This window comes from Portunus trituberculatus, chromosome 47 (genome assembly GCF_017591435.1).
Source record: "Portunus trituberculatus isolate SZX2019 chromosome 47, ASM1759143v1, whole genome shotgun sequence".
NCBI lineage: Eukaryota > Metazoa > Arthropoda > Malacostraca > Decapoda > Portunidae > Portunus > Portunus trituberculatus.
The window spans coordinates 19,685,495-19,697,704 of NC_059301.1; the positions used below are offsets into that span (position 1 = coordinate 19,685,495).

A 12,210-nucleotide genomic window follows, 5' to 3' on the forward strand; every position below is an offset into this window, starting at 1 on the left:
CAGCGTTTGGTTGACCTTTGGTGATGTAATTTATTGAACTTTTTGGTTGGAGTTTGAGTTGTATGAGGTCTGAGGAGTTTGAGGTCCATTGTACTATCATCCTGTGAAGAAGATCCCACACCTTGTAAAATGGAAAGTTAGTATGTTTTTTATACCAGACAAACAAGGTAGGCCATTCCACACAAGGTGGACCAGACAAGCCACCACACATCATTAGCACAGCTCTGTCAATACTTGGTGGAAAGAGCCGGGGGGCCAAAAGGGAAATATGCAGACTGTTGAAATATTTACTCTGCAGCAGTAAGAGAACTGGAAGAAGGTTCAGTGATCAACCATATCCAGTTGTGCTCAGTTTTTAATAATTCCATTAGTGTAGAGAATTAAGGAGAAATAACCCCTTGTTGAAATTGAGTGCATTTAACTCCACATAAAATTAAAGTACCTACCACGTTTAACAAAATACATTATCTGCAGGTTTACAGTACGTTTATCATGATCTGGAAGTATTGAAATCTAAAAATGAAAGCCTCATTTTTTTGTCCTTTCAGATGCCGAGTATCAAGCTCCAGAGCAGTGATGGCGACACGTTTGAGGTGGACGTGGAGATTGCCAAACAGAGTGTCACCATAAAGACCATGTTGGAAGATCTTGGTAAGGGAGAGAGAGTTTCTGCAGTAGTGTTTCTATAATAGTGTTAATAATATTAATTTGGAAATATTGCATGTCATAATATTCATTTTAATTTCTTGTTTTAGGCTCAGCAATAGTTCAAAAGTGATGTGCAATGAATGAGGTCGTTATAGGCATTTTATCTATCAGTTGTCATCGCTTTAATGTAAGGAACTGAACCTAAAGAGATGGCTACAACACAAAGCTTCTGCCCCCTCTCTCTCTCTCTCTCTCTCTCTCTCTCTCTCTCTCTCTCTCTCTCTCTCTCTCTCTCTCTCTCTCTCTCTCTCTCTCTCTCTCTCAGCTTCTCTTTAACACATTTCTCTTTACTTTTATGTCCAGTTTGTAGAAAAATAGTAAACAATTTTTTTTCACTTGCCAATCTGTCTTTCAGGAATGGATGAGGATGAGGAGGAAGTTGTTCCCTTACCCAATGTGAATGCCGCCATCCTGAAGAAAGTGATCCAGTGGTGTACTTACCACAAGGACGACCCACCTCTCCCTGATGATGATGACAACAAAGAGAAGCGCACTGATGATATCTCTTCCTGGGATGCTGACTTCTTGAAGGTACATACCTGTGATGATTGGCAGCTTTGTTTTCTAGTACACAATTCATTTTCAGCCATATTAGCAGTATGGTTGTAACAGTTTCTGCATTACCGATCCATATTACAGACTTTTGATGCAAGAGTTTAAGAACAGAGTAATTAGTTTGAAAGTAGGCTTTATATTTCTTAAGATTTAGTATTGAGTATAATAATGAGATGTGTGTTTTGATTAAAGAACAGAAAAGATAAGATTTTTAGGAGCATGTGTTAATTCATATTTAAGAAATTAATTTGATAGTTGTTCATATATATATATATATATATATATATATATATATATATATATATATATATATATATATATATATATACAAACATATATATTTGTTACTTCTCCTGCTGTCTGCATGGTCTAACACTGAAGCAGGCCTTTTTTTTTTGTCCTCTTGATGAGAGCGTTTGATGTAAAACATCCGCATCCACATCCGTGAGGATGTCATATTTTGATATCTGTATCCGCATTTTAGCCAGCAGAGACTGATATCCGCATCCACATTTGCATCCACATATACATCTGCATCCGCGAATGTCTGAAATTTGACATCCGATACATCTCTATATATATATATATATATATATATATATATATATATATATATATATATATATATATATATATATATATATATATATATATATATATATATATATATATATATATATATATATATATATATATATATATATATATATATATATATATATATATATATATATATATATATATATATATATATATATATATATATATATATATATATATATATATATATATATATATATATATATATATATATATATATATATATATATATATATATATATATATATATATATATATATATATATATATATATATATATATTAGAGATGTATTGGATATCCGCATCCACATCCATAGTTGTGATAAACTGAACATCCACGTCCACCTCCACATCTGCATTTGTGATGAAATATATATCCACATCCACGTCCTCACTCTACAGAGGTGATGTGGATGCGGATGAGTTTTTATGCATTACACAACTTATAGATTATAGAGTAATATATAGACACACAGTGACAGACTTGCAGAGTACTGCCTAGTTCTTACAGGCTTAGAGTTGAGACAGAGCTTAGAAATGTGGAGTAAACTTATTGATGTGTGTCTAATAAATTAATTATCAAGTAAAACTAAAGCAAATAATATCAAGTATTCATTTCCTTTCAAACTTACACAACGTAATGTGTCTAGAATTTAGGGGAAGGACAGGAAGAGGAAACAAATTTTACATAGTGACTATGAAGTACAAATACATAGTAAATAAATAGCAAACTGTGAATGGTGGAATGGTAGAAACTTAGTAAACACGATGAGTGAGTCACTGTGTGTGTGTGTGTGTGTGTGTGTGTGTGTGTGTGTGTGTGTGTGTGTGTGAAAAGGGAGATGAAGAGGAGGCTTGTCACTCTTGCTTGCCACCTTCACCCCAAGTCCTGATACCTTAATGCTGGAGAGAGAGAGAGAGATTGTAATGCGTTTGTCATGTGGCTGAGTAATGTCGTACATTGCAGTCTTAGACCTTATTCCCACTTCACATGATAGAATTCAGTGTTTCTTCCTTAAATACATTTATTGCGAATGTTTCCATAATTATACAAATAATAATATTGAAAAATATGAACCAACAACGCTGAGCTCTTTTTATCGCATGAGTTTTCCTGTCGTCACCTGTTTCCTGTGAGATAGTGCGTTGCCAATGAAAAGATTTTCACAGAGGAAGTATAATATTAGCTATTGTTTTTTTTTATTATTATTATTATTATTATTATTATAGAGGACTTTTTGATGTATTTTTTTACTAGAATTTAATGCAGTGAAGCATTATAATAAAGTAATTTTCTTTTCACAATTGCTAAGTATCTTGAAAATTTATAATACTGATCCATAAGTTGTAAACTGGCATTCTGAACACAAGTCCTATATAGTACACTGGCAGGTCATCAGTTTGGTAAGAGTTTGCCTTCGAAGTAAGAAGTACTGCTCCTTCCTTGCTTGCTCCCACATCCTGGTAATGCACAAAATGTGTGGCTGAAACTCATCATTAAACTTTATTGTAAAAAAAAGTACTTCCACTGGTAAACTCTGGAACTCCCTTCCTGCGTCTGTATTTCCGTCTTCTTATGAATTAAATACTTTCAAAGAGAGAAGTATCAACTATTAAGACGCCATTCGAACTCATTTGGCAGTATTTTGGTTCTCCCACCTTGTTTTTATTTGTTACTTCTCCTGCTGTCTGCATGGTCTGACACTGAAGCAGGCCTTTTTTTTTTTTTTTTTTTTTTTTTTTTTTTTGTCCTCTTGATGAGAGCGTTTGATGTAAAACATCCGCATCCACATCCGCGAGGATGTCATATTTTGATATCTGTATCCGCATTTTAGCCAGCAGAGACTGATATCCGCATCCACATTTGCATCCACATATACATCTGCATCCGCGGATGTCTGAAATTTGACATCCGATACATCTCTAATATATATATATATATATATATATATATATATATATATATATATATATATATATATATATATATATATATATATATATATATATATATGTGTGTGTGTGTGTGTGTGTGTGTGTGTGTGTGTGTCTCCAAATCTGTTAAAAAAATGTAGGACATTTTATTTATCTTTTTCCTCTTTTACTTGAGTGTTTAATTCCTAAATTGATTCTTTAACTAGTTATAGTTTGAATACATATGAGGCATCTAGAACAAGAGGGGTATCCCCGCCAAAAGTTAGTTTTGAGTAAATCGCGTTTAAAGTTTGGCAATGTTTATGAACGTGTAACTCTATAACCATCGATCCTAGAGAAAAGTATTATATATGAAAATACGCACCTGGAAAAGACCTTTCCGAATGTGTAAAAGAAAATAACCTATCTTTGAAAAAAATATCTTGTTAGAGGAAAACAACAAAATTATCCCCATCACTTTTCCATTGGTCCACATTCCTCATACGCTTTCTACACTTGCATACACGCTCCACGTCACTATCACTTGAGTCAGAACTCATCTTGAAGTATGGAATAGGGTGTAATCCTCAAAAAAATTAGCACAATGCGATCTTACAGGGAGGCCTACTGAGGCACAAGAACACTGATTCAAACAAGATTGTGGGGGGTGGAAAAATCCAGGTTCATGTATTTTTGCCAGCTTAGTACAGGCAGCCAGCTGATTGTACACTTTATACAAGGTAACCCAGTGGTGCAGGTGACAAAATAATACCAAAAAATCACCTTGCGCTGGCCTGAAAGGCAATGAAAAGCGAGAAATAATAGCAAGGAAAAAGTTTAAATGGCACTATGTAAACACGCCCCGGGACAACAAAGATGGCCAGACACTATGATTAGCTCACTGGAAGACAGGCTTGGCACCTCGCGCGATGATTGGCTGGGACCCACGTGGTGGCATGTGGCAGCGATACCCCTCTTGCTCGCTATCTCATGGCTTGGTCTAGCAAGAAAGCGCTGGGCTTTAAGCCCTTTAACTACCACGAACAGGGGTCGATATCGAAATGCGGCCAACGCTGTTCATAAGTAGAGGGATATGCCTGTTACATCCCACCAAAAAGTTAAAACCGGTATTTTGGCAGGGATACCCCTCCTGTTCTAGACGCCTCATATGTTGATCACTGAACATCTATTGCTTAGAAAAATCCATTTCTTGTCAATGACAGTTATTTTGATGGTGTTTTGACCAGTCTTTTTTCTTAGTGGAGAATGTGAATTTATGTACATTTGCCTAAATTAGTATTGTCAGATTCCTAAAACTGTCTCAGGCAAAATAAAATATAAAATAAATCATTACCAGGCAACTACTTTATCTTACATATCTTCATATAAAGTAGTCCATTACTTCATATTTTAATGTCTACCTCATGCATAGACATGAATTCCAGTGAACATTGTGACATTACTTCTTTTGGGCAATTGTACAGCCTTGTAAGGTGTTTGTGTGTTATTGACACAGGTCGACCAAGGGACACTGTTTGAACTGATCTTGGCTGCTAATTACCTGGACATCAAGGGACTCCTGGATGTCACCTGTAAAACTGTGGCCAACATGATAAAGGGCAAGACTCCTGATGAGATTCGGAAGACTTTCAATATCAAGAATGACTTCACACCTTCAGAAGAGGAACAAGTTCGCAAAGAAAATGAGTGGTGTGAGGAAAAGTAAACAGTCCATTACTTAATATTCTTCTGTCAGTTGTATTCTTTTGTATTGGGAGAGAATTCACCATTTTACGAAATTTGTTTGCTTGTTTTAAAAAGGAAATAGCTTAGCCATTCACTTCATTTAATATATTGTAAATTGCAGCTAGTAGAATTTTTAGTTAGTCAGAGGCAAAATTAATGAAACATACACAGATGTTATTGCATCAAGTATTTTGTGGTAATGTTTTTCTATAATGTTGGTGGGCTCATAAACCATTGTATCGAAACATGTCTTGGTGATGCATATTGAATTATTACTAGCATAGCAAACATTGAACATGGTACAAGAGGATTAACATAGGCTTTCAAATCCAAGGATTTTAGAAAGATATGAGCTAAGCCTCTAAGCAAAGTTGGAATCCTGAGGTGGACAATGTAATGTTTCTTAATCATTGCAATAATTACAACTTCACCTCATGACATTAACCAATTTCATTAGTTTCCCAACTCCTTAGATCCTCCATTCTTACCTCACCTAGTTGCTAAGCCTCAGATTCAACATAGATACTTCAGGACAGCTATTGATTGAAATTTGTCACTTGTGGCTTCACCGTTGTGTAAGAGTGGTAAGAGTGTAAAGGTATTGTTTGACAATGGTGAACTCAAGTACTGCAGTTCCAGAGGTTATATGGATGTCAATCTGAGTGTGCTGATTGTAACCAAGAAGAGAAAGTGTACATTGCAAATCTCTCTCTCTCTCTCTCTCTCTCTCTCTCTCTCTCTCTCTCTCTCTCTCTCTCTCTCTCTCTCTCTCTCTCTCTCTCTCTCTCTCTCTCTCTCTCTCTCTCTCCACATTGCTACTTTACTGTTTTGTAAATTAGCAGATCATTGGGAATTAATTAAGATATATAATACATAAATGTGACAAGTCAGTGATTGAACACCTTTGAAAAATTACAATCAGTGAGATTCATATAGTATATAATTTACATGGAAGGGACTAAAAAGAATTTCCTGTCTGGTCTGCAAGAAATAAGCAAATTGATATGAGAGAGAGAGAGAGAGAGAAACTGAAATCAACTTAGTCTTAGTAAAACAATAGTAGAAAGTCCAGAAAATTGGAAAGGACAAAATTACATAGAAAGAGGGAGGGATTTTGTTGATGATTCTTGATATGAATTTGCAGATTAAGAATATGTGAGCAAGAGAAAAATTAAATTGTGGTGAGCATGACTTGCAAGTCATGTTGGTTGTGTTGAAGGTTTATACATTGTGTGGAAGCTTGCTGACTTGTGAGAAATTCTAAGAGATGATAGTGCCTCCGCCTCACTGGAGTTTTGAATAATAGGTATCAGAATAGATCGATAAAGCTTATACACAAAGGTAAATAAGATTCCATTTATGTCTGGCAAAAATGTTTGTATTAGTTACGTATCTATTCTTCAACTTGTGAAGGGAGCAGGGCTCTTGAGCATATGTGCTTCAGACATAGCTATATACATATACTGTCAATAGATTTTCAATAATGCAAATGTGAAATACTTCCTTATTTCAAATAACAATCTGTTGCCAAGTTTGAACCAAGCTATCAAAAATGATTTTGTATTCTTTTGCTATTTATGTAATATTTTAAGTTATTCCAGTACCATTCTGGTGGTGATCACATCATAACATTAAGATCTGATATGCTCTTTGTGAAATATAAGAATATTCCTGCTACGAAGTTCCAGTTCCTCCCCTTCATTAGTTCAGTAAGGACATAGATCTTGAAGGATGGTGTATGAGTGCATCCGACACTGAAGTGAAATAGAAAGGTGAGGAAATACTTTTTATTAATCTAATTTTATTTAGATAGCTAGGGGTCAAACCATTAAAACCCTGACCTACCAGGTGGTCATCACTGGTGATCATCATGGTCCCACATAGTAGGACACTGTCCTGTTCCAGTCAGAGTTTTAATCCATAGCCAAGTCATGGTTAGAAATTTGTCCTGCCTTCAGATTAATTTCTTAGTTTCTGTGGAATGCCAAAGCAAAGATATGTTATTGACCTTTTTTTTTGCTTAGTCTTCCCATAATTTATGACCTTTTCTGTAATTATCTTTATCATGAAACTCATAGTTGATAAAGTTAATGCTTAGAACACTTTCAGAATTGATCTTTGTCATTAGTATGATTTTGAAACCGATGTTCTGTTTTTACTTTTAAATGTCCCATTCTTCCTGGTGTTGTGTGTTGGAGATGAATGATGGACAGAGGAGAGTAGTCACCTGGAACCACAAGATAAAACTCACCCCCTCACTTGAAATTTTCCAACACACAATGTGAAGTTTGCATCTTTACTCTGTATTTACTTGTTATTATAAGGTGTTTCCATTACAATAGTCTCATGTGGGGTATAAAGAATCATAGGCAAGTTGTTCCTTTATTAACAAGGAGCAGCTTTGTAGAATAACAAATGTGCAAAGTGCCAATAGAGACAGTTGTGTAGATATTGCTTCATTGCTGGCTTAAGGCAGATTCACATATGTCAATATGTGACTGAAATTTCAAGTCGTCAGAAGTACTAACTGAGCCCTTCTAGTTGGAACACATTCACATACAGCAACTGGGAAGTATCAGCTGGTTGGCAGGAAGTGAATGTAAAACAAACAGCTACTTGACAAGATGTCTTCCTCTGGTGATGATGATAATTGCAATCAAATTATGTTATTGTCACAAGTATTCAATCCTCACCTCCAACAACACCCTGCATAGAGGGAAGCAGTCATCAGAGAGTGGTAGCTATCTCATCGAATGCCTATTTTCAGAAGCTTTTTTTGCTGTAGAATTAATTTTTAGGGTCCCAGATGTGCTTTTTTCCCTTACCAACTCCAAAATCTTCATCTCTACATCAATACCACATTTTCAAACCTTTCTCCATGACGTAACAATGTAAAAGTTGCAAATCGACTGAACAAAACCAACATGTTAGTCTTGTTTGCTACTGGTTTTTCCAGTCACTAGGGACCACTATTCAGTTCGAAACTGTACCAACTTGTAATTTCAGTTGTAAATTAACGTGTGAACCCACCTTTAGGCTACTTTGACCTTGACTGCACTCTCAACCATTACACTTGCTCGGCTTCCATAAATTAGCTTGTGCTGAAGCAGGTGAAGTTGATTTGATTGTTGAGAAAAAAAGATGTAACTATCCTGTGACACTATTGATATTAATAGTCTTTGTGTAGACCAGAAGACATCGTTTTAGAAGTACAAATCTTAAATTTTCACTGTAATATTTAGAAAGGGGTAAAAAGTGTAGTATTATATCAACCAGTTATTTAGGAATTTGACAGAATCTTCAACATAAGCAAAAAATTTCAGGGATAAAACCAACTTTTGATTGAGCCCTTCATGCCTATCCACAGCACCAACCTTCATGCCTCGGAGGTGTGGGAAACCAGTGACTTCTTCAGCAGCTCCCCATCCCACTGGAGCTCCATCCTGGCCTGCCACTTCCTTCTCTTAATGTGTTGACTGTCTACTAGATCCAGCTCACTTATTGATGTCTATTGAAGTATGTAAATAACTATCTGCTGGTCTTTAACATTAAAAGCTAAACTATTAACTAATCTTAAAGAAAATTTGGTATACATATCTAATCATTTGTGAACATTCAGAAGACCTCCAATAGTTATCACTATGAAGACTATGGCAACAATTATTTATTTTTCTTTGCGTGCCTAGTGCATGTTTTTTTCGTAAGTAAAATTGCAAATGAAGGCGAGTTCACACGAGTTAATATGTGACTGAAATTGCAAGTTACTAGAAGTATCGACTGAGCCCTTCCAGTCGAAACATGTTCACACATAGTGACAGGGAAGTATCAGGTGGTTGGCGGGAAGTGAATGTAAACAAACAGCTACTCAACAAGATGTCTTCCTCTGGTGATGATGATTGCAACCAAATTAAATTCAATCCTCACCTCCAACATCACCCTGCATAGAGGGAAGCAGTCATTGGAGAGTGGCAGCTCTCTCTTTGAGTGCCAATTTGTGCAAGCTTTTTTTGCTGTAGAATTCATTTTTAGGGTATCTGAGGTGCTCTTTTTCCCTCACCTACTCCAAAATCATCATCTCTACTTCAACATCACATTTTCAAACCTTTCTCCATGACATCACAACATAAACAAAGTCGCGAATCGACTGAACAAGATATATTTTGAAGGATTAAGTAAATATTTTGGTAGTGTTAATTGGAATAAAATGCAGGCTAAAACTGGAAGAGGTAACTTTGAAATATTCCTATAAAAGTCCAATGAGGGGGATGAAGAGGTATACATATATACATAGTAAATGAGACCAAACATGTGGTATAATGCTAAATGTTCAAAAGTTAAGAATAAGGATGTAGCTTGGAAAAAATTAAAGAAGCAACAAAATGAAGACAATAGGAAGCAGTGTAAAAGAGACATGAAATGAATATGACAGAATAAGAAGGAAGGAGGAGAGAATGTTTGAAAGAATATAGCAAAAAGATGAAGAGGAACCGAAGCTTTTTTTACAAGTTTATAAATGTAAAGATGATGAATAGAGAGACCATCAATAAGTTTATTAAGGGAAATAGGATATATGAAACAATAGAAGTGAACTTAATAATGAGAGCTTTAGATCAGTATTTAATGTAGGAGGAGATTTTATTGAACCAAACAACAAAGTGATGCAGGAACAGTAAAGGGACTGGGAATAAAAGTTTTGGAAAAAAGTTAGACATATAAAATAGGCAGAATTTTTCAGATACCAACAAATAAGCAGCAGTGATATTAGAGCCTCACTACTTTTCCTATAGCAGATCTTATTATAGATTTTCACTTTTACTAGACCTTAAAAGTTTTCATTTTAACGAAGTAAAACTCAATTCTTCCCATTTTTAGAAAGATGGCAACCTTGCCACAGCTTCGTAGACCATATCAGGTGAATATTGTCATTTGTAGAAAAATAAAATGTCTTTGCAATGAATATAGCGGCAGTATTTTTCCTCCTATCCACTAAATTACTACAAAGAACATTACTTAGCAAAAAAAAAATCCATCATTCAAAAAGTAAGTTCATTGATCTATCAAATATTTATATTCTCACATTTTTTTTACCACCTGTAGGAGATCCTCAGTGTGCTGATGAACCGTGGGAAGCAGTTCTCTGAGTTAGAGTACTTATGCCTTGCAGCTTTTGCACTTCTCCTCACCAGGCTCATCTCAGGAAACTTTTCAAGCTAGTTGGCACTTTGCAATTTTCAGGATTACAGTGTAGTGTTGCTCTCTGAAGGATGTAAATATCTCTGTATTATATATTGCCCTTTTGTAAACTGGAGGGCAAGTTGGTGGTACAGATGTCACTGGATATCCTCCTGATTTTCCTCATGTGACTAGATGCATGCATCATATGTTGGCAAATTATTAAATGTTGGTGCTTGGTGTTTGAGGCAAAAATGATGCCTGTCTGTCATGCTCACAAGGCTCCTATCTGTTAATTAGTATGACTATCTGTGATACCAAGAACCCTCTTGTGGGAATCTTATGATCTGTCACAAATCTAGTTTTCAGAATAGAAAATGTAAGGTAGTTAGTTTGGATGACTGCAGGAAAATGTAGTACAAGATGAGACATTAGGCATCACTGTAAGAAACTACACTTCAATAATTCATGTTCTAAAATGAGTCTGTGCATCTTGTTCAGTATTTAATTTCATACAGGAAGCAAAAAGTAAAATTTGTCTCATTACATCAGTATCTATATTAATTTCTCATTCATCAACAATATATAGTTCTAAACTAGAACCAGTTGTAAGAACAGTTTTATGCCGAGAAAAAAATTATTTGGATCCAAATTAGATTAATGAAGCTATATTCTGGATTGATATTTGATTGCAAAATCTTTTTAGTCTTGTCTATGGTAGCTATGATAGCAGTGGTACTGAAAACATCAATTCTGGCAGCAAATAATAGTCTATTAGAAGCAAATTTGCCATAATGGGAGCTTATGAAAAAAGTTTGCCCTGTGATTGTTACAAGAGTGTACCTGACCTGAAGAGCAGTATAGACTGGAATAATTATTCACTCTGTATAGTAGCTGTACTGTGTTAAGTTAATATCCGTGGTGTAAATCTTTAGATGTACATATGCAGTAAAAAAAAAAAAAAAAAAAATATGGGAGGCCTCACATTCATCTAGGTATATGATGCAGGGCGATATATTTATTTGTCTTTTTCTCCCATTTTTATGAAAACATGTCTTATATGCCATCAAATATAGCACATACAAAAGGAATTAGATGAAATGCATAAATGAAAGTCTAACCTCTACCTACCAAGAAGAGTCGTGGGCAATTGTAAGTCTCGTGAGGTAATTAAGGGTTGCGTGCAGTGTTGCCTCATTTTGACCAATAAAAGTTCTAGCATGTAAGTTGTATTCCAAACAAAAGTTATATACCAAGCAAGTTATATACGTGTATGTTTCATGTGGCCCCCAGAAACTCGGGGCCCTAGGCAACCGCCTAGTGTTACCTAAGGGTAAATCTGCCTTTGCAGGTGTAAAGAACCAAACGTGCTATAAGCTGGGTTTTAGGTAAACATGGTTCTGCATCCTGTTACTCCTCTCCTTGAAATGCAGACATTTATTTCCTGCAGAGCGAATCTCACACAACCGCAGCTTTCCTAACAATATCCTAACTACTTAAGCAATTATTTATCA

At 35.3% G+C, this 12,210-nt stretch overlaps 1 protein-coding gene across 3 annotated transcripts in view; it reads left to right on the forward strand.

Annotated features, from left to right (window-relative positions):
* LOC123520596 (S-phase kinase-associated protein 1) overlaps positions 1 to 7,201 on the forward strand; it is a 132,889-nt gene extending 125,688 nt beyond the window's left edge. For all 3 annotated transcript variants that reach the window (XM_045283021.1, XM_045283019.1, XM_045283020.1), the window contains 3 exons: positions 549 to 651; positions 1,064 to 1,239; positions 5,295 to 7,201. In XM_045283021.1, coding sequence (XP_045138956.1) covers positions 549 to 651; positions 1,064 to 1,239; positions 5,295 to 5,504 — 489 coding nt within the window. In that variant the 3' untranslated portion in view covers positions 5,505 to 7,201. The remainder of the gene's footprint in view (positions 1 to 548; positions 652 to 1,063; positions 1,240 to 5,294) is intronic.
* Positions 7,202 to 12,210: the final 5,009 nt, after the last annotated feature.